The 26,961-nt window shown below is 39.1% G+C and overlaps 1 protein-coding gene across 1 annotated transcript in view; it reads right to left on the bottom strand.

Moving 5' to 3' along the window:
• Positions 1 to 2,264: 2,264 nt before the first annotated feature.
• Positions 2,265 to 26,961, bottom strand: part of LOC140933780 (dynactin subunit 1-like) — a 29,630-nt gene continuing 4,933 nt past the window's right edge. Inside the window, exons 5-36 of the mRNA XM_073383421.1 lie at positions 26,505 to 26,576; positions 25,147 to 25,254; positions 24,690 to 24,786; positions 24,222 to 24,300; positions 23,292 to 23,415; positions 22,786 to 22,821; positions 22,047 to 22,151; positions 21,557 to 21,658; positions 21,231 to 21,320; positions 20,853 to 20,975; positions 20,328 to 20,427; positions 19,510 to 19,595; positions 19,107 to 19,234; positions 18,184 to 18,298; positions 17,661 to 17,714; positions 16,914 to 17,045; positions 15,531 to 15,614; positions 14,952 to 15,005; positions 13,803 to 13,905; positions 13,174 to 13,273; positions 12,503 to 12,599; positions 11,701 to 11,829; positions 11,303 to 11,374; positions 10,465 to 10,535; positions 10,029 to 10,192; positions 9,463 to 9,572; positions 8,868 to 8,939; positions 5,740 to 5,901; positions 5,365 to 5,422; positions 5,186 to 5,277; positions 4,559 to 4,654; positions 2,265 to 3,192 (exon numbers count right to left, since the gene is read on the bottom strand). Coding sequence (XP_073239522.1) covers positions 3,055 to 3,192; positions 4,559 to 4,654; positions 5,186 to 5,277; positions 5,365 to 5,422; positions 5,740 to 5,901; positions 8,868 to 8,939; positions 9,463 to 9,572; positions 10,029 to 10,192; positions 10,465 to 10,535; positions 11,303 to 11,374; positions 11,701 to 11,829; positions 12,503 to 12,599; positions 13,174 to 13,273; positions 13,803 to 13,905; positions 14,952 to 15,005; positions 15,531 to 15,614; positions 16,914 to 17,045; positions 17,661 to 17,714; positions 18,184 to 18,298; positions 19,107 to 19,234; positions 19,510 to 19,595; positions 20,328 to 20,427; positions 20,853 to 20,975; positions 21,231 to 21,320; positions 21,557 to 21,658; positions 22,047 to 22,151; positions 22,786 to 22,821; positions 23,292 to 23,415; positions 24,222 to 24,300; positions 24,690 to 24,786; positions 25,147 to 25,254; positions 26,505 to 26,576 — 3,153 coding nt within the window. The 3' untranslated portion in view covers positions 2,265 to 3,054. The remainder of the gene's footprint in view (positions 3,193 to 4,558; positions 4,655 to 5,185; positions 5,278 to 5,364; positions 5,423 to 5,739; positions 5,902 to 8,867; positions 8,940 to 9,462; positions 9,573 to 10,028; positions 10,193 to 10,464; positions 10,536 to 11,302; positions 11,375 to 11,700; positions 11,830 to 12,502; positions 12,600 to 13,173; positions 13,274 to 13,802; positions 13,906 to 14,951; positions 15,006 to 15,530; positions 15,615 to 16,913; positions 17,046 to 17,660; positions 17,715 to 18,183; positions 18,299 to 19,106; positions 19,235 to 19,509; positions 19,596 to 20,327; positions 20,428 to 20,852; positions 20,976 to 21,230; positions 21,321 to 21,556; positions 21,659 to 22,046; positions 22,152 to 22,785; positions 22,822 to 23,291; positions 23,416 to 24,221; positions 24,301 to 24,689; positions 24,787 to 25,146; positions 25,255 to 26,504; positions 26,577 to 26,961) is intronic.

Genomic DNA, 26,961 nt, shown 5'->3' on the forward strand with positions numbered 1-26,961 from the left:
ATTGTATAGCATTTCCGGTTCCCGCGGGTATTTCTCCGCGGTATCTTACGTTGTTCGTTGGGGAAAAAACGGAGTGAATAAAATCAATATTAGACATATTCTCATGTTTCTAATAAGGCAATATTCCTGGGTAATAAAAAACAACACTCGGTAGAAGCTCGAGAGCTCCAGAAGGAAAGGAATGATACAGCGATACGAAGACTGGAATGGTTTTCAGTGTCGTTCTCAAAAAGCATCCCTCGCTCCCCTTAAAAAAACGCCGCTTCCTTTCTACATTAACGCGGCTCTTTTTGTTTTTTTTTCTTGATTGTGTCTATTTTTTCTCACGGATATTGTTATTTGTGTTATTTATGGCATTTATTTTGTATTTTGATCTAGAAGGGGACATTCGGGGGAAAGTCAACTTATACTGTTTACTTTCTTAGTATGAAGACTAAATAAAGAAACAGGAAGAAAGATTACTTCATTCACAGTGAAGTTCTCGCCAAGGAAGTTTTTGCGCAGACGGGTTGGAAGTATGCGCCGTGGCACATACTCTATTTACAGCTGAATGATATTAAAAGGATATAAACGTTAACACTTTAATGAGGCTTTTTTTTTGCTACAGGAGACGAGAAGTAGAGAGAAAACTAGAAAATACCACGGTAACTCAGCAGTATGTTTGGAATAACTTATGTCTGTGCATAGCAAGTTTATAGCGGAGCTAAAAGCGCTCGCGGAGCCCATGGCTAAGGAAATATTTGGTAGTCACGTGACCGTACGCCCGTACATCCGTACACTCTTTGTGGGTGGTACTAAGTAGACTCTGGGGTGGTACTAACTAGCCTTTGCAAGGGTGACGGGGAATCCAAGACATGAAGATTGCGTTTGTCCTGGCGAAAGATTATCGAGGTGGCGGAAGTTTACCTAGAGGCAGCCAATGGAGTTTTTCTAGTGTAACAAAGCTGATTCTTTTTCATGTCTACATTGATGTAAATAACAGAAAAAGAGCTAGAGCGATCGAGGGATATAAAAAACAAAGGAGACCAATTTCGTTAGCAGAAGATCATAAAAATTTTATAGCGGTGGTGAAAAAAAAATATGATAGTGTGAAAAAACAAAAAAAAAACAAAAAAAACACGTGAACAGGAACACAAAGAACATTTCCTCCATTAAACGTGTAACTAGGAAGTTTCTGGAAGTTTAACATTGTAGTCGTGCAAAACAACGGCGAAAAAAGAGTGAAGGTTTTTGTGGGGGGTCGAGGGTAAAATGTCGAGAGTCAAGGGTAAAATTTCGATGCACAAAAAAAGTGTGCTGCACGTGCAAAGTTGTTTTTCCCTACTTTTTTGGGCTGTTTTCGTTGCCGTCGCCACTTAGCATTACAGGATTTTATATTTTTGTTTGAGAAAACTATAGATATTAAAAAGGGCTTTATTTTTAGCCCTAAATATTAGTAATGATAAAGCACCAGGCGAAAGAGTCTCATTTACAATTACGCGGTGTTGCGTAAGCTTTTTGCTGAATTGCGGCTGGAGAAGAGAAACTCTAGAAACGAGATCGCTGTTACCCTTACCCCTTTTGTCACCCTTCCCTACCCTCGTTTGAACAACGCCGCAAAAAGACACCATACACAGCCCCCAAGCGTCAAGTAACACACTCCGAGACTATAGTGTCCGTGGTCGAAATCGTTTTCCGTTGCTTCGTGCACGCCTTCGACTCTCCCACATGTGGTAGTTCGTGGTTTTTCTTTAACCAGTGCACTGACTGACAACTGAATGGAGCGTTTTCAATCAGGCCCCAATTGTTCAAAAGTTGGATAGCGCTATCCATTGGATAATCCGCTGTCCAGCGAATACGCAATAGGTTTCCCCTATACTTATCCGCTGGATAGCGTTATCCAGCGTTTTGAACAACTATGCACATTCATTAGTTCAAAAGAAAGTGTTTCGATAGGAAAAACTTTTCAACTCCCACAGGATTGGCTTTGTACTGTTGTCTTGTCTTGTATAGTACACCAAGATGGCCTTCGTCACATCGCTGTGGAAACGCTCTGTTGAATTATGCTACGACGCTTGTTTCCTCTCCTTCAGTCGACTTTTGTTATGTTGCGTTTGCAATTAAGTCTGTATTAGCTCACTACAAACAGATAGTCACGAGGCTTATTCTTGAGACCCCGTAGACGAAAGTGAAGCCAGTGACAGAAGCTTGAGAGAAGGAAGAGATAGACACGAGAAGAACGAAAGAAAGAGAAAGAAGCTTTGAACGACTACACATAAAGAAGCAGGGTTTGTCGGCGTTGTTTATTGATATTTATTAACTAGACTTCATAAGGGTTTTTAATTTTTTTCTTTTTCATATAGTACACCATTCAGTTTAACAGACTTGTTACATCAGATTTGTATTCAGCGGCAGAAAAAGCGTTTTTTCAATCACACTTCCTCCGGCAAAGGCACTTGTCTCCCAAGCAACCGTTCTTTGTATCGCAGGGAACGAGGGGAGGAGAAGGGTTGAGTGACGACACAACTACATCTGTGCTGGAGAAGGTGATCATTACGAACAACAGAAAGTCGCATTTGAAATTCTATGGCCTGAGAAGACAGCCGCTGGTTTCCCCTCGAAATGATGTGAGAAACAAACACAGAAATTCCACACTGATGACGTGTCACTACCCGGATCTGCGTCGTACTTCTGATTGTTCGTGTGGGGAGAAAAAATGTATTCCGAAAATTTGCTTCAACAAATTAGAAGCACTAAGCAGATGTCGCTGGGAGACCAGTGGTGATGTCGCGAAATGTTGGCTGTTTATTTAGGGTAAAGATTCTATAATAACACGGATTTTTCTTTATCTCTGAACCTTTTTAGACTTTTTTATCCGAAACCACCTCATGTATAAGTGTTTAAATCTATCTGTACTGTCTTAAATACGACTTCTTTACTACATGCACGGGCTAAAATGAGCCAAGGTCAGCATCCACGCTATTTAACAGTGGTAAAATAATTGCTGCAGTTTGTCATATACCCCTCTTTAAATAACATATTCATCTAGATAAAATAAGTGTAAGTTCCCAATTTCTAGCTGACAAAGACCGTATGAAGCGTTCGGAACTCTTGAGGTTTCAATGTTACGCAATACTTGTTTGACTTTGTACGTGATGGCACAGGAATGGTAACTCTCCCAAGCTGGGGTGCCTGTGCCTTCTCTTGGAGCACCTAGAAGATCACAGAGAAAATGTTTGAACAATTTATTTTGCTGAGTGTAATGGAAGCTCATAGTTTTAAATGTTGATACGAACTAGGTAGACAGTTTTACCAGCTCTAACAGAAGAATCAGCAGTGTTTTATTTTGCCCTGCACGATCGCGCAGAATGCCTAGACATCATAATCAGCAAAAATTGAATGCAAAAGCGTCTTGAATAGCCGACTAGCCGCGAATTTTAAACTGAGCAGGCATTGCGTTCATGCCTCATTTTCTTATGACTACTGCGAACACTAACTTCTGTTGATTTTTTGTCGATGGAAGGCGCATTCGTTTGAAAATATGGCTCATCTGCGGTGTAATACAATTTATTACTCACAGCTGACGTAAAACAAAGGAAAAAAAATCGTTACAAATGAACCTAACCCTGACAATAGTCCATAAAACAAAGAAAACAAATAAATTATATTACACCGGGGACGACCCGAAAATATCAGGGATGGTGTGGACGGGGCCTAAATTGTTCGCGGCGAAATATGCGCATATCTGAGATTTTGCGAACAAAAGAAAAACAAAAGCATCTTCGTGCGTTCTAGGCAGCCTATAGTTAAAGCGCTTTCATAGCCGTCTATGCATGACAGTCTGACAGAGCATAATGTGACACTCCTTACAACTTTGTTGAACTGCAACCAAATGATCCGAGAACAATACGCATTCTACGCGATCGGAAATTCATTCAAAATACTGTAAATTCACTATAAAGTCCCCTCTCTCAATAAACCCCTATTTTCGGGGAAAGAAAGTTATTAAGCTCATCATTCACCACCAAATGAATGAATGATGACTGTATTCATGGCTGTAAAACTTTATGTGGATTGATCCGGTATTGTTAATTTATGTGCTGGAAATTTGGATTTGTTATTGATCATCGGCTTCATAACCTCTGACTTCATGTGCTTGAGCTTTTCCACTTTGCGTTTTACCATCCTCTGGTTGTTTGAAAAGGTAGTATGGCGCCCCATTTCGCTAGACTAAAACCCCATTTACACGCGCTAAAAAAATCGGCACGGCACGCCAAATTTTTGGCACCGTGCCTCGTTTACCCGTGCCGAGACTACCTCCGGGAGGTAATCTCGGCACTCCTAAAATTTTGAGCACTGGTGTCACATTACATTTGGGACCGATACGTTTAGATGTCGAAAACTGGGAGTGCCGTGCCGATTTTTTTCGCGCGTGTTAATGGGGTTTAAATAAGCCCCCCCCCCCGCTCTCAAATAAGCTACCCGTCTCTATAAAGCTCCCCCTACGCCCTCAAACGTGTTTGAAATAATTAACCCCCTCCGGAGCACTTGATAGAAGATTTACGTCAGCTAACAATACCTTGGAAAAATCTGGAGACAAGAACGACGAGAAGGAACTCTGAGATATTCCTCCAGGATATTCGGCTGCTATTAATTTTTGGATCTTGCCTTGAAGCTGGAAAGAATTGAGAAACATTAAAAATCAGTAAAACAAGATAGAGTGAATTCTCAACGATCTCTCTATGCTGACTCAGTAATCAGTTTTTCCTTTAGTAAAGTAGACGGTTCTAATCATTGCGTTTTTGGAAGACGTACGCAAATCACGAATGAAATCTACCAATAAAAATCAGTACTTTCTTCTGACACTATTTATTATACAGTAACAGGTGTAGACTTCGTTCAAATCGAACTCTCGAAAGTCCCCCAGTCCTCGATCGAGACTTCTCTTTAATGCGAGCGGAGCGGTTTTAATTAGGCTAAGCAGCAAAAGAGCAAGCGTCGAAGTCCCGAAAGCCCAACAAAAAATAAAGAAATCAATCAATCAAATAAATATAAAATAAATATTATCTGAGAAAGTCTCTAACTGTTGAGGCTGTGATTCAGTTTCTGAAGTGTTCTGCGCCGTAGTACTACTGGTTATACTACTGGCTATTTTGCTACACAAGGTTACTGAGGTGCTAACGATTCAAAGAATTGTAAAGCCTACCTCTTCCTTCTGTCGTTTGAGATCTCTTAACATAGCAGCTCGTTCTACCAAATGATTGGCAGGTGTCAATTTATTGAGCGCAGGAACTGAACCTATTGATAATCAAACTAGGGTTAGGATGGACCAGAAAATAAACAACAACTTTTGCTCTTTTCACCTTGAGCGATTAATCATCTTACCAGGTTTTCTGTTAGAAATATCAACCACTTTAGGAAAAGCGCTCATCTTTTGCAGGTTCTGACAAGAAAAAAAGACGATAACACGTCAATTAGCGAAACACTACTTTCGGCAACTTCTTTGAATTTTCCTATCCGAGTCTGAAAATGACGTTAGACACCTTAAATTAATGTTTTGTAGTTTCTTCAAACTTCACTAAAATTGTGTTAACTTAACATCGTGACAGAGCCTATCCCAAATAATTTCTTTGCGCTTGATCTCGTCCTCTTTCATCAGATATGAAGCACCAGGTCACAAAGAAAGAAAGAAAAAAAGAGAGACGCCAAACATAGAATGGATAAAACATAACTTGTGCCAAAGTCATGTAATTTAAATACCTCCATCAGTTTGTTAGTTTCTCTTGTGATGGAATTCAGGCTTGGAACAGCTTCTTTTTCGGGTTTTTCTTCACTGGCTTTTTCTTCAGATTTCTGTTCAGGTTCAGTGCAAGGCTGGATTCTTGGTGGAACGTATATTTTGGGCAAATCTTCCAGTTGTTGCTACGTAAAGAAAAGGCCGGAATAAAAAAATGTCCATAAAAGTACTGGACAAAAAGAAGCGAGATATTTTCTATATTCATTGAGTCTATCGTAAAGCAAATCAAGAGCTTAACAGTCAAACCAGGCCAAGTGTCTCTTAATGAATTGATTACTTGAAAACTAAATGCGTTAGTCCTTGCCGTAACTACTGCGCATATGAAGCCACTGCTTATTGCAAATACATGAATGCAGATATTAAGTTCAAATGTCACAGTACGAATATAAGCAAAACAATGCCACATGGAAAGTGTTTTGTACAGAAATTTCACTCATTCGCTGCCCTCACACATCAATAATTCGTGGGTAGATATCGAACGTATGCAATTTCTATGAAGTATTCACACTTAGATAGATAGATAGATAGAAACTTTATTAAAGTGTCAAAGCCGTCTAGCCAGGGAAAAAAGAATCCCTTACTAATTTGGGGACACCAATTAGGGGAGAATATACAAAGTAAAAACTATATACAGTAGTAGGTAAAATATCCATAGTTATCTAATTACGAGATTTATAGTAAAAATATACAGAAGTCAAAATGAACAAAGGCTACAGCCTGCGCAGCCATCATCTAAAAGTTCACTTATATTGAGTTGGCGTATCTTGCTTTTAAACGACATTAGGGTTGTGACGTCCCTAATACTCTTGGGTAGTTTTGTCGATAGACAAATAGAGTGCTTGGCGTAGGTGACTGTCTCATACCTAAGTATAGAGAAATCTGCTTGCCTCAGATTGTAATTACTATTTGGTTCTTTAAAGATGTTACTTATATATGCAGGGCACAGTTTATGCTTTACTTTATACATAAGGATGCACAGATCCTGTAAGCGACTATTTAGTAGTGTGGGCAGGTCTGCCTTCTCTAATAGTTGTTCATAACTAGAATTATTATCCTTGAAAACCGCTCTAAGTCCTCTTTCTTGTAGTCTTTCAAGCTTTCGAGTGTCACTCGCTTTGCAAAAATGCCACACTAGGTGACAGTAGGTGAGGAATGGTAATATCGCGCTTTTGAATAATATTAACTTAGATTTCATAGGAATTAGATTACGTAGTCTCATTAGAACACCAATTCTCTGGCTGGCTTTTTTACAGGTAGATATTATATGCTCAGAGAAATTTAGCTTAGAATCTAACACTACTCCTAGAAGTATGATATTATCTTTAGTTTCAATTACAACATCATTCACACAAATATTGCTGTCATTTTGAGTGAAGCCCAAGTTCAAAACTTGGTACTTTTTGAGGTTTCCCGCCAATAAGTTAGAATCATACCACGTTGTTGCTAAGTTGGCACTATCCTTTAACTGGGAAGTCACAGCTGCCTGGTCTGCTCCTGCATGGTAAATTTGATGGTCGTCAGCATACATAGACAAGTTCGCTGTTAGGCAGTAGGATAGGTCATTCTGGAAAACATTCCATAACAACGGGCCAAGCGCGGAACCCTGAGGACAGCCGCGACTCACGAATCGGCTCCAACTAACATGACGGCCGATCTTTACTTGATGTTTCCGTTCATTTAAATAGCTGTTTAAAAGTTGAATAGCGCTTTCCAGAAAACCGTACGCTTCAAGCTTGTTCAGAAGTAGTGGTGGGTGTAACGAGTCAAATGCCTTTGACATGTCAGTTGAAAGTATGCTCACAACCTGTCTTCGATCCCTCGCTATTCTCCAATCCTCTACTAAATTGATCAATGTTGTTTCGCAGCTGTGAGGTTTGCGATAAGCGGATGAGTTTTGGTAAATGCAATTACCAAAGCCAGAGTTGATCTGCGCTCCAACCAACTTCTCAAGAACTTTACTTACACATGGTAAGAGAGTTATGGGCCGGTAGTTTTCCTTTGCATTTCTGTCATCCTTTTTGTATACTGGGGCCCAATGCCCATATTTCCATTCACTAGGTCATGCATTCTTGTTAATACAAGAATTGAACAAGGTGGTTAGTGGAGCGGATAATTCATTAGCACCTGTTTTTAAAGCCTTTGAAGGAATTCCATCAGTGCCGGTGGCTTTGTTTACGTTCAGCGAATCAAGAGCTGCAAGGACTTGACCCTGTGTAACCGGTTCGATTTCAATGGTCTGAGTGGAATTCCTATTTTCATATTGTATCCTCTGAACACAAGGATGGTCTCTAAAGTCCTCTATTGACTTTCTTTCAATCGAGCCAATGCCATCCGCCAAGGTAGCAAAATGCTCAACCAATTCCTCAGCCACTTGTTGTTGATCCGTTATCATACTGCCGTTTATTTTTAAGTGGATGTCGTTTCTTTCAGTGCAGCTCTTAGAACCCAAAAATGGCTTGAAAGTTTTGAAAAACGCCTTGGGATTGTTTTTCAAATCGTTTGACTTATTATACCAGTACTGTTTGATGGCGATTCTTCTTTGTTTAGTGGCCTCGTTTCTGGCTTTACGTCGTAATTCCCAATTTTCTGGCGTTTTGTTTTTCAAGTACTTGTCATTTGCTCTGCGTTTAGCTCTAATCGCACTTTTCCAATGAGACGTCATGTAGGGCACATCTTTATCACGCACACGCATTTTTTTCACAGGTGCCACTTCGTCCAGTATATTGATCATAAGTGCACTCCACACGTAAACTTGATCGTCGACGAGATAAGATATTAGTTCTTTAATCAGGCAAACGACTGCAAGACCAGCTGAAAAACTGACTGACTGACGAATGGGCATACAAACTAGCTGCTTAGCCGACTGAATCTCTAACAAACGTAAGAACAAACTGGCCAACTGGCTAACTGATTCCTTGACTGAATATCTCATTGTTGTTCACTGGACGACTGAATAATCGAGTAGGAACATAACTAGCTGATTAACCGGAAGGCTGACGGACAAAAAAAAAACCAACAGAGACTCACTGACTGACTGACTGACTCATTAACTATACCGACGTAATTTAGACCATGTAAAATGTCCTCGCACCTTCAATTGCTGGCTTTTGAGCCTGATGTTTTCATTTCTCAGATGCTTCAAAGCAATCTTGAGCGAATCCACCTAAAAAGGTAAAAGAAGCTCAAGTAATCAGCGACATGACAAACAACATTAAAATGTTCATTTTATGTCATTCGTTTTTCTTCAGAAGATGAGGTTTTTTGTCATTGAAACGCAACGTAAAATTTCACAAGTGTTAAATCTTATTAGGCAATGGAAAACGTTTTTGAAAAAAAGGATTAAGAAGACTTAAAACATAATTTTTTGACTATCAACGGAAATGTTTTGGTGTTATGGAATCACATTTCCAGGCGTGTTTGCTGTTGATCAAGCGATGTCTTCACACGTGATCATGCCTTTGAGCCTTACAACGTACGCCCACAGTATAGTGTAGTCCGTGTTATAATTCAACGGACACGCGGGTACATATTGATGACAAAAATCAGCGAGGCACATTCCTCTAATGCGAATCACACGGTGTTTTCCCTCAGATACTGGGGACTGGAATCTTAATTACCCTCTACAATGTGTAATCGAATTTAGTTGAAATTAAACTTGCTGGGTCAAAATTTAAGAGTACGGATACCTGTGCCAGTATGATAGGTGAGTCCTTGATGACCACTTGAACAGGCTGTTGACCTGCCCCCGCACCACCCCTCAGGGGAGAGCCACCGCCTGCCTTCACTGCCGCAGCACCTGATGGGATAGAATAATTACATCGTGCTTTTTTTATAACATTTGAGCAGCTGGTGTGCATAACAGAAACGTTTTGTTTATTACGGGCGAGCAACATGGGAGCCCGCAATCGTATTCTTGGTTGCGTGGTTAGTAGCACTTCATAAACTGTATAGCATAGAAACGTAAAGTTTCAAGAAAAAATGCGAAAGTTCACAATGTTTATCACCGCTGTTTGTTTTTTTATTTTTGATGATGATGATGATAATGATGATATTATGGTGATGATGACGATGATGATGCTGGTCATGCTGCTACTGCTGCTGATGATGATGATGGCATTTGTGCTAATGATGATGACGGAGTTGATGGTGGTGATGGTAATGATGTTTATGATTATGGTGTTGATGGTGGGTGCTGATGATGACGAGGGTGCAAGTAGTGGCGGTGATGACGAAGGCAATCGCCATTACATACCTGCCACAACAGCTGCAATACTGGACGACGATGAAGCATGGCGTGCTAAGTCTGCTAGGAGAGACTTCTTTGAATACGCATCTAAACGTTTCTTCATATCCACTTTCTCGCGTTCCAGATTGTCAATATCCAGTTGAAGAGCATCCATAGTATCTTCAAATTCACTAAATAAACAAAACACAAAAGAGGTATTGAGACTTACTTGAGATATTACTCTCAGAGCAACTGAAGGAAAATGGTTACGTAGGTACTTTTATGGAGGTAGAATGCCCAAGAAAATTTAAGTATTGTTTTCATGGACAAACTGAAGGAAGCAGGAAAACATGACAAATAGTGTCTGATTCTGTTTAGATAATCGACCTTACGAAATTACACACGGAAACAGAAAAACCTTGTCCCTTTGTGGAGAAAATTATGACTAAAGTTCGAAGCTTACCGTTCCTTTTTGTGCAGATCTCCGGTGGCTTGTTCCATTTTCCGATTTGCTGCCTCCACCCTAGCGTCCGCCTTCAAGGAATAATTTCAAACCACCAGTTAACACATCTGAAACACCATTATCGTCCCGTCAAATGCTGAAATGTTTTCGATCACCTAAACCAAGTTATTCTTACGTCTCGGCTTTGCCCAACGATTAACAAGTAAAATTATTTATTCAAATGGCGACTAACGGTCTCATGCTGAATTTGTTGATAAAAAGACTAAGTTAAGACCAATCGAGAATTAAATTGGTTGCCCATGATTGATAAACCCAGAAACAGTCCGAAAGGCCAAAGACGCAAACAAACAAAATAAATTTTCCTGTCGAGAATACACGCCTCAAGCAAACGCAAACTGAACAAACTCAATAAAGACAGACCCTTTTGGCATTGTGATGGTTCGAGGCAAGTTATGTCTGATTAATCCTTGACGAAACAGCCCAAAAAGCAAACAAGAAAGCACAGACGAAAATTATCTGTCCCGAAAGGACGCACCACACAAACGCAAAAAAAGATCACAGACATACACCTTTGGCATCACGAATGTACGTGACAAGTGATTTTTGGAGGTGGGGGACCAAAGGAGACGAATTATTGCTCGGTGCTTCCCCAAACGATCTTCAAACTCCACCTTCAAATAATATTTAGTTTAGTTTGATTACGTTTGGTTAGAAACCCTCTTTTAGTCAGGGTAAACGTTCAAGCATATATTAGTGGGATCGAGAAACTATAACTAACCGTGTCAAGGCACTGTTTCTTTCGGCACAGACGGTGGATTCATAAACAGAGTGGCCTTACCTCTTTGTTTATATTCTCCAAGCGCTTCTCTAATAATCCAATTCTTATGTTAGCCTGACTGAGCTCTTCATTCTATTAACGAGAGAAGAGGGAAGAAAAGGCAATACAAAAGAGAGATTACAACACAATAATTAGCAAACACTTGTCTTTAACATAGAAAGGAAACAAGGAAGTGGAAGCAAAAAAGTTCATTTCACGCCGGGTCCGTATCCATAGATCAAAGGATTGAACTGAAAATATAAGGAAGGAAGAAGAGACGTTTGTAAAGGTTATATCAGTCACTCTCTGTACGATGAATTGGAAACACTCACATCTGTCTCATTTTAATAAGCGTGTCGCAAAAGAAATTCCCCAGATGGAAAAGGTTCTGATTATTTCTATCTCTAAGTCCATAATACCTTCAATTTCATATTTTTCTTGAGATCCATGAACTCGTTCTCTTTCTGTAGTAGTTTTTCTTCCACACCAGCTGAATCAAACAACTCAGACTTAAAGGCTTTTGCACGCTGAAGATATGGCGGATCCACCTAAAAAAAAAGAGATCAGAGTCATATTGGGTGAACATTTGCCTAGTCCTTGTAGGGCGTCTTCCCAGGCTTTCTCCGCCAATGCATTTCGGTGACGTATCCGAGACGAACGCTCAAAACCTGGCTCGGGCCACGTGACCCGAAATGCATCGGCCGCGCGCAATAATGAGGCCTAGGGACTAGGCAAGGCGAACATTACTGCTGGTTGAAAAAAAACCCTTTAAAAGTGTAAAAAAAAAAAACTGTGAAAGCTTCGGCAACAGGCAACAGTACTCTGTGGTAAAACGTGCAGCATTCATTGCTGCAAAGCGAGTTTAACAAAAATGTAGCGTGTTTGATTGGTAAACTTTGAATAGGTCCAAAGGAAGACAAGTGCCCTCTCTAAACAGATGAGGGAGGACCCTAATCTGTGAACAAAATCACTCCCATTATTATTTTATTATTATTATTATTATTATTATTATTATTATTATTATTATTATTATTATCATTATTATTATTATTATTATTATTATTATTATTACTATTACTTTTATTGTTTTTTGGGGGGAGGGAATGGAACATTAATTTCATTAATATCGTTACAAAAATAAGGAAAAGAAAAGACAAAGAAAGATTAAAAAACAAACAAACAAAAAACAATAGCAAAGAACACGAATTGCCGCTGGCATACCTTGGACTCCTCCTTAGGCAGCTCCGCATCATAATCACCTTCCTGCATTTTGGTTACAAATGAGTATAGGAACGAGATGATTTCATGGAACGTTTGACTGGAACAGAAATAAGTGAAAAAATGTTGAGGATTAGCGTAAGTTTCCCATGGCAGGAAAAGCTCAGCCGGAAGAGCGCTTGAGCGGGAGGACGCGGGTTCGATTCCCGGGACCGGACAAATACTCAAAGTAATGAAGGTACTGCCTTTGCTTTGCATACGGTTAGACCTTCGTGTGGCTCAGTTGACCTCGTAAAATGGCGGTCCCGTCTCGAGTAGGAGAAGTAAAAACAATACTGTCCTCAATTACTCCTTTCGTGCGAAATACATTGACATTCAAATTAAGTTCTCCTTTTTATTACAATAAAGCTAGATATTAAACAAAACGACGGACACACAGAAAGACAGACAAACACACAGAGATACTGAGACAGACAGACACGAAAAACAAAAAAGACAGAATAAGTCCTATTTACACGTACAAGTCTTGCTCGTTTAGAATCAAGATGGGAAGACTTGTTGGGTTTATCCTGTACAAAAAAAATACCTGCCAAGTTTTCTTACTTACTAAGGAAATTCTGATAAGAAAAAAACCTGCTGGTATAAATGAAGTTTAAGATAATAGTTCAACTAACCTGACAATATCTCTACAAGGGATTTCATCGGTTTCAAACACAAGCACCGCTATATCGGTTGCTAACTTATCTAGCTGGCCACTTAGCAAATGTTCATTTTCTGTAAAGTAAAAACAAGGTATCTGAAATGTCTAGCAATCACCAAAGGCTCCCTTCGATACTCTGTGATTAAGTTTTGTGGTATTGATAGAGTAGTATTAAACTGTATTAAAAGTCCTGAAACTAAAATACCGCCTGAGCTAAGGCAAGCTGTGGCGGAGACGTTTGTACTTCTGAAGTAGTTTAACCATAAAACTTTTGACTCAAAAGCAAATCTGCGTCCGTAACATGTTGCTGGGCCGCTACCCACGGAAACAGTCGAGTTCACGACAAAGTCTCATGGGTTAGTCAGGCTTAGCAGTGTTTGGAAGAAAAAACAGTAAGAGACAAGGAATGGCAGAGGGCGATTAGCGCGCGCGAAAATGCGAGCGAGCAAGTCACGGGTTGTTTTGGTTTTACCTCTGATTGGGTGATGTTACCGAAAGCGACGCCGATACATAACATTTCAGCTGACATGTGCAGAAGAACAGTTAAGAACAACAGGAGGGGATGCTATTGTGCAGAAACAGGAGTTTGCTAATCGTTCTTACCAGCTAAACTAGACGCCTTCTGTGACACTGCAGAAGCTAATTCTCGACAAAATTTGAGCTGTTGACTCTGCTGTTTCGCGCAGGCAATCAATGACTCTTGAACCTGAATCACAGAAAAACAACATGAGTAGGAGACACAAGGTGCATCGATCTACAGGCAGAAAGTAGACATAGAAAGTCAAATCAATAACACTCTAAGAACAGTTTCAGGAAACCAATTCATATTCACTCATGGCATCAGTAGTTACGGCAAAAATGCCACACTTTTAAACCATCAGTTTTCCCCTTTAAGTTTTGCTTAATTAACATGTGACTGAATTCGGTATCACGGAGGTACAAGACTCTGCTATCAGATACAGACAGGTCTGTGGCGAACGGGAATACAGACCTTGAAGTTTGTTGTAAAACGTGTATGCTAAGACATTCTTTTTGCTCACTAAGCCTTTCGTTTGTACTGCTTTCACTGTCGTAATATGGACCTTAAGATTCTAAGACGAGCGCAAGTACGAGTACAAGATTTTCTCAACATTGGATAGTGGGCTTGCGTAAACCAGCGTTGTTTTGGCGGGAAAACGTGATAGCCGCCGTTATTCTACTACGGGTTACGCGAGATGTCAAATGATAGAAGTTTTTTTATCATTTTGCGATCTGAAGAGGGCTTAACCTCAGTCAATAAAAAATTAAATAACCGTATTTATTTTCCTGATGAAATAAGTAAAATAAAGCTTTCTGGGATCTCTATTTTTTAAGAATACAAGAAAAAAATCTCGTCCACGTTCTCGAACTGAACGTCTCTATTGCGCTGGCTTCCCCGACGTTTAAGGCTTGTTTATAGTGGAAAGTACACTTAGCTTATCCAGCTAGTTTACAGGCACTCCACTCAAATATTTAGAAACAAATGACTCAAATACAACATCACACGAGTAAAAACCTCAACTGGCAGGAGGCAACCAGTTGGCAACTTACAAGCTTGGTCGAAGATTTGAACTCGGGACGACCAAGAACAAATCCAGCAAGTCGCTAGAGCGGGACTCGGGACTAACCCGGGACTAACCCGGGACCGCCGGATTGCGAGTCCGAAGCGCTGACCACTCGGCCACGCTGCCTCCTCAGAACAAACCATTTTTTCCTTAAAATATTCTCACAAACCTTATCAGAAAATGACAGCGTACTGGACTGGTCTTCAGGCATTCTTATTTTGATCTGAAATATAAAATCAGGTTAAAAGGTTCAAATCACAGCTAAATGATTTGCTACGCTCATATGAGATATGGAACTGAGTATACGGTCCCAGTCAGTGTTTTTTACCGTCCACAATGATTTTTTTTAGTCTCCTCCGCAGATAGTAACTCCATTTCTTTGAGGTCACTCGAACGTCTGTAATTATCACGAAGGACCCTTGATGCTCCAAAGGGCAGACAAGTTTAAGAACAACTCCAAACAATTTGGCGGGTTTGACTGATAACCAAGTCAAGAGAGACTTAATTAGGAGCTAAAGTGTAACGGAAGCCGTACAAACTCATTACATTGCAACATAGCCTTCAAAACATGCTATGCAGCCCAACGCGAAGCGAGGTACAGGAAAGAGACGCAAGATAGTTCAACAACGAATCTAAATGCTATACTCCGTCATCTACACCACCAACGAGTAGTTGCTAGTGTACTTCCTGCGGCTTAACGCCAAAAAATCAGTCTAACTGTAAACTAGATGAATTGAGGTCAAGTCACCTTTCTGCATAACTGCTGAACTTCAACATTTCTCAGTTCCATGTCTTGAACAAGCTCACCAAAAGCACTTCCCTCATCACAGTTCTGACAAAAGAACAGAAACGGAACACAAAATTAAGATTACAACAGCTAATTATGAGTGAATTGTTTAAATGCCATAGCCTTTCCAAGTTGTAACATTCAGAGCTGTGCATGTTTGTCACAGACATAATTTTTCAAAATTCCCTGGCACTTCACATATAAAAAGGATTATACCTTGAGAAAATAAATACAAAATGTACGATATATACACTGCCTCAGGCCATCATTTCAACTCTTCCGCTCTTTTCATGAATATTAAGTTTGATAGTGACAGTTCGCCTCTTTCATTAGCGAAAGCAGGACATCACTTGAGACCACAGTGACAGTGAAAAGCTTCTTTAAGCCTACAATGGTGTTTAATCCTTGGTGATAAAATTTCAATTTCACTTTCTCAAAATAAAATTCCCTGACTTTTCTGTGACTCTGAGTGCGGACACTAAGCCAGGGGCACTTAAAAGAAGACTGTCCAATCACAACGTTTTCTGAAACAAAAGATTCTAATTTTTTTGTCAGAGGATCAATAACATTCATAAATTTGAGGGCTGTTTCCTGAGAGGTCAGGTATGTTCGGACGGTTTTAAAGTTTTCAACGGCTGCAACGTTGAACCTTGAATTTTATGGCCGACTTGCCAAGCCTAAAATAAAAATGAGCCTCACGATTTTGGGACCTGACACACGTACTCACGAGTTGGCAACTGATTTCTCACGCTTTCCCGAAAAGTCAAACTCCAAAAGTTTTGGAGCTGTAGGGTTCGCTTCCCAACAAGATATCAATAGGAAGCCAGCTCAACCCAAGGTTACATTCTTTTAGCCTCCTGCGACTTGCCGCTGCCACCAAATGTGCAGACTTACTGTTTCCCTTATTTCAAGTTGGCGCCAACAAAACATAGATATTACAAAACCTAAAATATCGTAAAACTGATCGTGATGTTTACTGCTCCAATACCCATAATCTCCACTGAAAGTCCTTCCACTAGGAGATTTGGGACAACTCATGCCTTTTCACCCATTTCTCACCACTTTTCATAGCTCTAGGTTCAGAATCTCACATTTTTTACCTTTTGGGAGTTGGCAAGTCTGTTATTGGTCCACTTGCAAAAAAAACTTGAAACTCTTGTTTTCAGAAACTGTCGTGATTGGACAATCTTCTTCCAATTGTCCCGCACTATAAAATAATTTTATTTTTGCCTGACCATTTCCTGATCTATGGCAAACAAGCGGTGTGCAGAGCCTATAGAAAACATTTACAACAAGGCTCGCAAAAATTGACGACAAAACGCTGTAAAAACTAAATCAACGAACCTTTGCGAATTTTTTCATCCTTTCAATCTCTATAGTTGAACCTTCAGTGCCAGCAGAAAATAACCTCAATTCATCTGCCAGAAAATCTGAACACGACACAGGTTTACCAGCTAAGTGGAACCGAACCATGGTCTGCAAAACAAGTTTGATTCATTTAAAGACGTATTTACATCAAATCATCATCATCGAGTTAAATCCTGATATGATAAGCAGTGGCGGATCCAGGGGAGGGGCCCGGGGGACCAGCCCCCCTTATTCTCAGACTAAACTGAGGCCCGAAGGGCCGAAAAAAATTTTTTCAATGGTTCTGGACTGGGACTCATGATCTTTCACAGGATGAGTCCCAGGACTCACCGTAACTATTTGTAACAAAATCACTGTATTTTAACGTCTCCAACTGGAGACGGGACCGCCATTTTACGTGGTCATTCGAGCCAAGCGACGGTCTAGCCGTTTGTAAGGCAAACGCAGTACCGTCATTTCTCATTTACTTTAAGACTCTGAGTATTGCTCCAGCCCCGAGAATCGAACCCGCGACCTCCCACTCTGCAGTCAAGCGCTCTACTGACTGAGCTATTCCTGCCATCGTCAAATAAATAACCTCATCGCAATTATCCCAACTCGGATATTTTGTGAAATGCAGGCCAATTTCTCTGGAATTGAATTAAGACTTCTCCTTGAGACCTTTTCTATCCTGTGTAACACAAAATTTTTATTACTTTTCTATATCTGATTTAGATGACTTACAGTGTAATAGTGAATTGCCTTCTCCAATGGCTCCATGGAAACGGTGTAATCAAGCTGAAATACAACAAAATGAAGGAGAAAAATAAGAAAAAACGGCGAGAGAACAAAGAAAACAGTTTCCTCCCACGGCCGCCATTTTTTCTTATGAGCTTCTGTGCGGAAGACCCCGGAAACGATAATTTCGCGGGAAATTATAGTTCTAAAAAATAAATTAAAACGGGAAATGGTTGATTCAAGGTTACAGCACCTTTCGTTTTTTTATGGAGGCTCCTAAAAATCGGCTTCTGCCAGAAACTGACTTTTCAAATGAAAGCTACTAAACCTAAAAGTGATGTTACACGAGACGATTCGCAACGACGATTTTTAGCTCAACAAACCTTTGCAACATTGTTTCGCATAGTAACAACATTGTTCCAACACTGCAAAGCTTTGTTGCGCTAAAGATCGTTGTTGCGAATCGTCTCGTGTAACATCACCTTAATTCGCCTGGCGACAGGAGAGACGAAAAATCGTTGATTGGTACCTGGTCTTTCCTGAACAAGTCAATCAGTGTATCCAATGCTCTCTCATGAACGGCTAGTTCTGGGTATATACCCACTAACTTGTTAAATAAGCCAGCATCACATTTATTCAGAGCCCTTCAAACACAAATACAGTTCAAACAGTTCAAACGTCGAACTTTTCATGTACCGAACCTAAAACCTATTTGGGTAGACCTATGAGAAATAAGTACAACGATTGATTCAAACGTCGAACTTCATTAGTCGGACTCAATTCATTTTCACGTTTGCAATGATCTACAATGCTTAGCTATCAAAATAAATTATGGTAATTCATGCATTAGATTCGGCACATGAAAAGTTCGACCTTTGAAACGAAGTCGCTCCATAGTCGAAATTCCCATGTGGGCCACTCGATCTTAATTCATGGGTAGATTCAAATTAAACTTGTCGGAGTTTATTGATTCAAACGTCGATCTTTTTTAAGTACTTAATTGAAGGGATTAGGTTCGGTATATGAAAAGTTCTCCCTTTGAAATAGGCCTTAGTTAAAAGTTGTAAAGCTATTTTTTTTGAGTCTGAAAACAATAGTCATGCTTGTAAATTATCATTGTAAGGTTTTCCTGAATTAACCCCAGGGTCTGGCGTTAGTTAGGTTTTTTTACCGTTGGTCTCTTGAGCTTGAGAAGAAAGAGTAGAAACAATTTCAATCACAAATTTTGGTCTGAAACAGGTTCGGGATTTCAGAACACATGCAATACGCACCCATTGAAATTTTCCCAGAGTAGAGAGTAATACTAAGGAGGCAAGAACCGATATACAGCCTTCATTTCCAGTTTTCACCCTCTGGATAAATGCTTTGGTTGAACGTTGTTTTTTCTCATATGGCCATAATACTGTGTAAGGTCAAATAGTAGTTTCAAGGAAGAAAATTGATTCAATATACCTTTCAATATTCTTGATGACTGCTTGCAGAGTAGCAAGTTGGTAGATCAACCCAGTAGCAAAGCTTAATCCCTCTCCAACATCCCCATGGATCTTCTTGGGGTCTTCAAGGCATTCAGCTATCTCATACTGCACAAAAGAAAGTGAAGCTCAGTTATCACAGGCAATGGAAGAGTAAATTTCAACGACACAAGACCATGTAAGAAATATACATGCATTGTCATAGTCTCCTTCGTAGCCCCCTTGGACAAAAGTCATGAAAAGCTCCTCGTGTTGTGTGACGAAGGACTGCACCATTTCTATTGTTTGTACCCTCATAGCCAATAGAAGCTTTCAACCAATGAGCTAAAAGGGTTTGTACAGTTCTGTAAAAAAAATTCTCAAAAAACAAACACAAAATGTACCTTCTGTCTGAGTTGAGATTGTAGCAGTTCAGTCTTGTAACTCAGGCGTGGAATAAGTAAGAGCAACAGAACACTCTCATTGTCACCTACAATAAGACGAACAGGGCTATCAGTGATCTTTTAAAGTGTCGATTTTTTCATTTTGCCTTCGGTACCTCACATTCTCGACTCCCACCCCTTTTCTTTTCCTTGACAGAGGTCCTTCGTTTGGCCCATTTTGACTCCAAAATACAGTCAAACCTCCACTAATGGCCACCTCTCTACAACGGCAATGGCGACCAAAGCGTGTCCCCAACTGCCGAAATAACCTCTCGACAACGGCCGGTTTTTTCAGTGACTGACGAAAATGACAAGAATGGTCACAAAACTTGATCCATATGGCGGGTCAAGGAGTAATCGGGGCAAGTCTTTCAATTCAATTAAAGGGTAAATACATTACTTTTCTTGTAAGACCATTCTTAGAACATGTACCTCAAGCTGAGACTCAGTGTCATATTACACCCCTACCTCCCTATAATGGCCACCACTCCACAACGGCTACTTTCTTCTGTCCCCAAGGTAGCCATTGTGGAGAGGTTCGACTGTATCAAGAATTGACCGCCCCCATCCCAATTCTCCTGTATTTCCAAACCATGTCCTTCTTCAAATGCTATAGTGAAATGCTGGTGAAATGCTGGCGCAATGTTAGTTAAGTTAACAATAGTCAATATGCAAGATGATAATGCTGAAATGTATAGTTAGCAATCCACAACCCAGAAATTGTCAGTAGCTGTAATACATAGTTATGATACTGACTACCATTAACTCCTCTTACTCACCTCCTCTCCTTAAGAATGTCTCAGGCATGAACGAGTGAAGCATTTTAATCTGCTCATTAGCTTGCTCTAGTTCGTACTTTCTCAAGTCATTTTCCATGGTCTACAAAAAAAAAAAATGGCTTCAGCCATTTGTAACTGTCTTTCGTCCTACACTTGCGCTCATAGAATTGGTCTAATTCCTCTGTCTAAGGAGGACCCAACGTTGTCCCAACATTTTGGTTGAGATACAAAGCTGATATTTAAATCATTGATACTCCCTCGCAACATTTTTGTGAGATAATATGCTTGCCCCCACCATACAAACCTCCGTAAAATTTTGCCACTTTGTGGAGCAATACTTTTGCTTGCTTTGGTAAAATTTTGCGACTTTAAAGAGCTATGTCTTTATTATTTTGCTTTTAAAAAATCACATTCAAACTTGGCAACTTAACTGATGTAAAGATATTCTTTCAGCCCTGGCCCCGGACAAAAATTGAAAAAAAAACTGTGGGTCTATTACACTCAATTTTGTAAGTAACTCATTACCTTAGTGAAGGTCTTGAACTCAGCAGCTTTGACCTTAAAGTCAAGCAGCTCAGGTGAAGGAATGTCTATGATCTTTTGTTTTTCCGAGTCTTCTTGCTGCACTTGCATAGCTCGATTGTTTTCCTGTAAAAATAAGTGGAAAATTAGACAATGAAATAATAGCAATGGTATCATCTATATTATTCTGTCTACTTCTACCTCTAATTCAAACTGTTGCTGGATTCTTGCTTATCAAGAGATAAAGACCTGGTAATGAGCCTTCTCTTTGTCTTTTTTTGTTTTCTCATTGCTATAGTTGTCATCATTGTTTAGCTTTCTATTAGCTACAACATCACTGATATCAAGCAATTCCTTATTGGTAATAAACACAGTTCTCACCTGTAGTTTGGCCACCAAATCCCTGAACTTCAGAATTGTTTGCTGATGATCTCCAATACTTTCCTGTGCTGCCTCCAGTTTACGTTCCATCTACAGACAAGAAATCAGTCATCAGAAGTTGAAGGAACTCTTGAACAAATTGATGAATTCTGCTTCCACATTTTATTAGTTGCACTTTGATATACAGTAGCTAAAGCTCAAAGGTCATTCTAAGAATATAAAAGGAATAAAAAACACCACAAAGCACACAGCATATAGGAAGTTGTGCACAAAAAAAGCACCATCTGCAAAAAAGTGTGCTTGGGAGTTTGTGGGCATATGTTTACCTCCCGAAGATTATTGCTGTTCATTTCTAATTCCTCTCTCAAGTCCCGCTCAGTTTGCATGTGGTTCTCTTCAAGTTCCTCATTGAGATCTCTGAGAGCCTCCTACAAAATCAAAAGGTTAATTTCAGTTACATGTACCAGGGCTGATAGAAAGTCTCACTTTACCCAATTTTCAATCTTCAAAAATTATTAATGTGAGAAGAAAAATAAAAATTTAAAATGTTTGCACAAACATTTAGTAAAAAATGGTTGCATCCTATTTATCTATTTTGTTTAGGGAGATGTAGTTAGGTATAACCATCACAGAACAGCTTTCATCTTTTAACATAGCTAAAACAGAGCTCACGTAACAGTCGGTTACAAGTTGATTTCTTCACTACTTTACCCATTTTTTCTGCTACAAAACAATAATTATTTTAGCAGAAAAACCTTGGGAGTACAGTAAGTAGATCACATTGAAATTAAATAATTATGTAATAGATGAACTCACTAAATCTGCAACATTTTCTCGGAGTGTTCTGATTTCTTCTTCTAAAGCCAGATTCTTATCTGTAAGAGTTTCAACCATTTCCTCTGCTCCTAAAGCAGTGTCAACCTAAGAATATTGTTAAAATTAAGAAAAAAGAAGTACTTTCACATTTTGTGCAGTCCAGATAAATACAACAATTCATTGAGACAATAAAATTTGATTGTGTGCATGAATAGGTCAATACTTTTTTCAAGTATACGGTTTGCTGAGTATAAGAAAGGCTTACACTTAATTTATTTCTCTGTTTCAATCATGCAGTTAAGGTGATAAAGTTGAAATATATAATGTGGTTAAAAGCAATTTAACATAAGCCGAGTTAAACACGAAACAATGCTGGTCAGCGGCCTCCCCCATTGCAGGCATGTGGAGTGGTGGGGGTCTATAGGGGGTTGTGTGGTTTTACAGCTCAGCTGTTGAGGTCAACTCGTTCTCTCGTGTGCTATGCCCGTTTCAGTTATGCTTGGCGACTTCACTCCCTGCCCTCCCTCCCTCTCTGTGGTAAGTATGAGATAAGAATGTTCCACTGGTTTTTTTAGTGTGACCTTGCCTGGTGGCTGCCACTCACAGGGTTGTCATGGTTACCTTACACATTCCTCTCTTGTGCTTGAGGCTTCATGATTCAGGCACCTTCCCCAAGCTCATCTATTGTTGATGAGTTTAAATTAAAACAAACAAGCAAACACACAAACAAACCACATACTTGATCTTTAAGTTCGGCCAAAGAAGATTCAGCTACCTGAAAAGGAACGAATTTAAGAAGCCCATAAGAGCTAACAGATTATGCACCCGTAAGATATGTCATTGTTGTAGGGAATGGCTGAGATCGATAACAGACACAGCCAGTATTGCTTTGTTGCCTAGCAGAGGCAACATTAATGAAGGCAAGCAGATTTAAATTAGGTTAATGTATTTCTAATCAACACTGTGAGTTTCTCTGATGATTTTGCTTCTGGATATCAATGCATTTTCTTATGTTTATACCCCTAAGCCTCAGAGCCAAATACAAATTTTAACAATAATAGTTAAAACAGTAAATGCAAATAGGCCAGTTTCAAATTATTTGAAACTGGCCTATTTGCATTTACTGTTGATGTATTTCAGTGCTTATAGGCATGCTCAATAATGATAACTAGGCACTAAGCCACTACAGTACGAGTGAAGAGAGAGAAAAACGAGGGATTATCTGAGGGTTTATAATTCATGTACCTGCAACTCTTCAGACAGTTTATCTCTTTCATTTTGTAGTGTTGTGTTTCCACTTTGAAGGTCCTTGATTTGTTTTTGTAACGACTGCATCTCAGCTTTGTCACTTGCTTGAACCTCCTTAAGCCTGATACAACAAGCACAAACATTACAACAAGCATAAAAGAACATTACAAGAAACTGGAATAGATGCATGCATAGCCTGCAAATACAGCCATTTTTCCTTGCTCCTCCCTGCTGGGGACATTTTGCGAGGAGGAATGTCTACGACTCAGGGACAGAAATTCCATACTGATGATGTAAAATCTGTCTGGAATCCGGTCAGAAGTGTTGATTGGACGAAGTAGTAGTTACATTGTTTTAGCCATTGTTTACAAATGACCAACAAAAGACAAAAGGCTACAAAGGTGAAATGTAAATGCGGTGAATCTATAACAAAACAGTCAATATTTGTGGAATAGAAGAAGTATTTGAGTCGGCTGGAGCTCGTTCTCAGATGATCACAACACTTTACAAAAAATGGACCAGGAGAAACGCAATTTATTACGTAAACATTGATTTGTGTCATCAGTATGGAATTTCTGTTGCCAAGTCGCAGACGTTCCTCCTCATTAAACATCCCCAGTGGTGAGGAGCAAGGAGAAACGGCTGTTTTCGCAGGCCAATGTATGCCGGAAGTTTTCAAAACATGATAGTTGGGCTAGAGACATGGCAAGAGTTTCACTAAGTTGATTTCTTTTTATTTTCTAGTATTCCTCTCTATTTCTATGCCTCTGTTATTCTATTTACAAATTTGGTCTTCATCTTGATTTCACATTCTCAAAGACTGGGGAACTTAAGCTTGCAACAAAATGCCTTTCTTTTTTAGGTTTTCTCTCTAGAACATCCAAATTTTTATAGTGCAAGAGGAAATGCTAAATGTAGTTCAGTCACCTAAGGATCGCTTCCTTTAATCTGCCATTCTGCTGTTCAAGTTGTTTCACCTGAGCATTTGTGGCAGCACCTTCAATACCTGTAAGTATCAAAGACAAAGTCAGTAAAAATCTAAATCCACATGTATATCGTGATAATTCCAATTAACTTACTTTGTCAAATGTAGGCAAACTCTCCTAGATTTGAATTCCTAAGAACCATATCAAAGTTTAGAAAGAGAAAGTAAATTTCTTTGTGGCTTATTTAGGCATTTTCATGTTATAGTTGTGCAGTGACAGCAAAGAAATGTACAAAAAAGTGTACTCCACGAGCAGCATTGTAAGATGTTTTGCTTATTAAACCTATCGCTTTTTCATGTTTTGGTTGCCGTTCCTGTGGTGGGATCTTAATGTCCCTAATTTGTCCTCAACACTGAAGAAAGAGTTCAACTGAGCCCTTTTTAAATTTCAAAGTCGTACTTTAAATTACCTCCTTCACTGACTTCATTCTTCAGGATTTCTAAGTCCAAAGTGACCTCTTCTAGTTTCTCCTTTAGTTGATCATTTTCTTGTTGAAGCGATTCCAACTAAATGTAAAAACACCACCATCAGAGAATACAACATGGCCAAGAAATATTTCTAGGTACTGGTGATAAAATTTTGTGAGGAGAAAAAAAATAAAATCCCACAAAATGTTGGGAAAATGTAAATGCTTGTTTGTAGTGGAAGTGTACTTGGCTGCTCTACAGCTAATTAAGAGGCACTCTACATATAAAAACTCCACTCATAGGAGGTAAACCAGTTAGCGATTACAAACGCCAGTGAAGAGTTGAACTTGTGACTGCTGAGAAACAATACAGCCATTAATAAGAGATCACTTAAACATGTGCTAACAATCAGTAACACCACCTTCCTTTAGCTCTTATGAGTAAATCATTAATTATTACCCTTTCTTCAGCCATTTCCTTGTCCAGTGTTGCCATTTCAACAGCTTCTTGCAATTCTGTCAACTCTTCACTGTGCTCTTGACGATTTTCACTCAACTCTTTGAGTTCCTGTTAAAATTAAAGTACTGTTATTCAATGTAGTTTGTCAATCTACGCCTTGACACAGGAAAAAAATAACGGATTCCCATTTTTGGATATTTTATGGTATTTAAAGAATACCCACAAAAATCCCAAATTTGGAAGAGTGAGACAAGTCCCAATCAGGGAACTTGGTTGGGAATTCCCTGGTTGGGACTTGTCTCACTTTGCCAATTTGGGATTTTTATGGGTATTCTTTAAATACCCTAAAATATCCAGAAATGGGAATCCATTATTTTTTCCTGTGTGAGTTGGTGCAGACCTTTGTCTACAGGAATGTGGGAAAGGTCTTTGAACCCCTTTACGACCAGAAAAATAAGTCAGTCAATAAACCAAGCAAGAACATTTCCTCCCAACTTCATGCTGTAATGTCTAACACTAAACAGTCTGGGCTCCTGCCTTCCCGGGTTTTGTCCTTGTGAGCGCTGTCAAATAATCTTTTTCTTTTTAGATAGCAGCATAATGCTCTGAAAGGTGACAAGACTGCAGTTTTTAATGCTGCAGATGCACTGTGTGACTGTATAAATTATACCGTTAAAGTGAAAGTGACAATAAGAGTGAATCTGCATTTCTTTTTCCATTGTAGTCTATGTCTACTAGAAGCATTGCTGAAAAAATGCGAATATATGTTTGCGTTGTGGTTCAATTTTAACCTTGTTTTAATAATTATTATTTTCTTTTGTTTTGGGTATGGTAATGCATGATAACAATTTTGAAACAAAGGAAAATTTAAACCATGGGTTATGTTGAACCATAACACATGTACATAAACCATAGACATCTAGTAAAATGTGTCAAAGAAAATATAATTATCAGCATATATGTAGCACTTCATAAAATTTAGCAACCATTTACCAATTAGGTTGTTCTGTTTGGAATAAATACAAGCCAGCCCTATCTATTCTAACAGGCAGTGGTAAGAAACTAAAACGTTATTATATATCTACATTTTGGAAAAAAGATATTTGAATATGTGCAAATAAGCTCTGTTTTCAAACACAAACAGTGCAGCAGGAGTTAAATTCTATGTCTACACTAACTGCTGCACAATCAAATTAGTTCAACTGCTCCAAAAACACCTTCAAAGAGGGGTTTCTTATTCACACACACTTGAATTATTATTCTCCAAATAATTTAATACATTTTTACCCCTACACCTGTAGGATAATCAAAATTTGTTAATGCAAGCAAGTCACTATGGATTGGTGCAAGAACTTTACCTTTTTGGTGGTATTCAACTGTGCTTGTAAATCTCGTTGTGCCTCTTGCCATCGGGTTTTATACTCTTGCATCTACAGTGATAAATCACCAAACCATTTTATATGACCCTCCATGGTTGAATGCTCAAAATATAACATAATGGGAAAATTTCTCTCATAAAAACAAAGCTGCAGTAATAATAAAATTAATAATCCACAAACTAGGTTTTAAAAAATATAAGTACAGGAGCTGTATCAGATAAAACCAGTATTTTTCATTCAAACCATATGATAAAAATCAGGTGTCTGTACAACTTGCCCATGTAAACATGAAAACAGAATAAGGACATGTTCTGTTTGCAAAAGAACAGCTGACAGTGACATTTAATTCCATCAAGGTAAACACCTTAACACTAAAACTTACACATAAACGTTTCTCTGCTAAAAAGCTGAAACATAGAAGTATATTAATTTAAAA

The sequence above is a fragment of the Porites lutea genome, chromosome 4 (genome assembly GCF_958299795.1).
Source record: "Porites lutea chromosome 4, jaPorLute2.1, whole genome shotgun sequence".
Taxonomy (NCBI): domain Eukaryota; kingdom Metazoa; phylum Cnidaria; class Anthozoa; order Scleractinia; family Poritidae; genus Porites; species Porites lutea.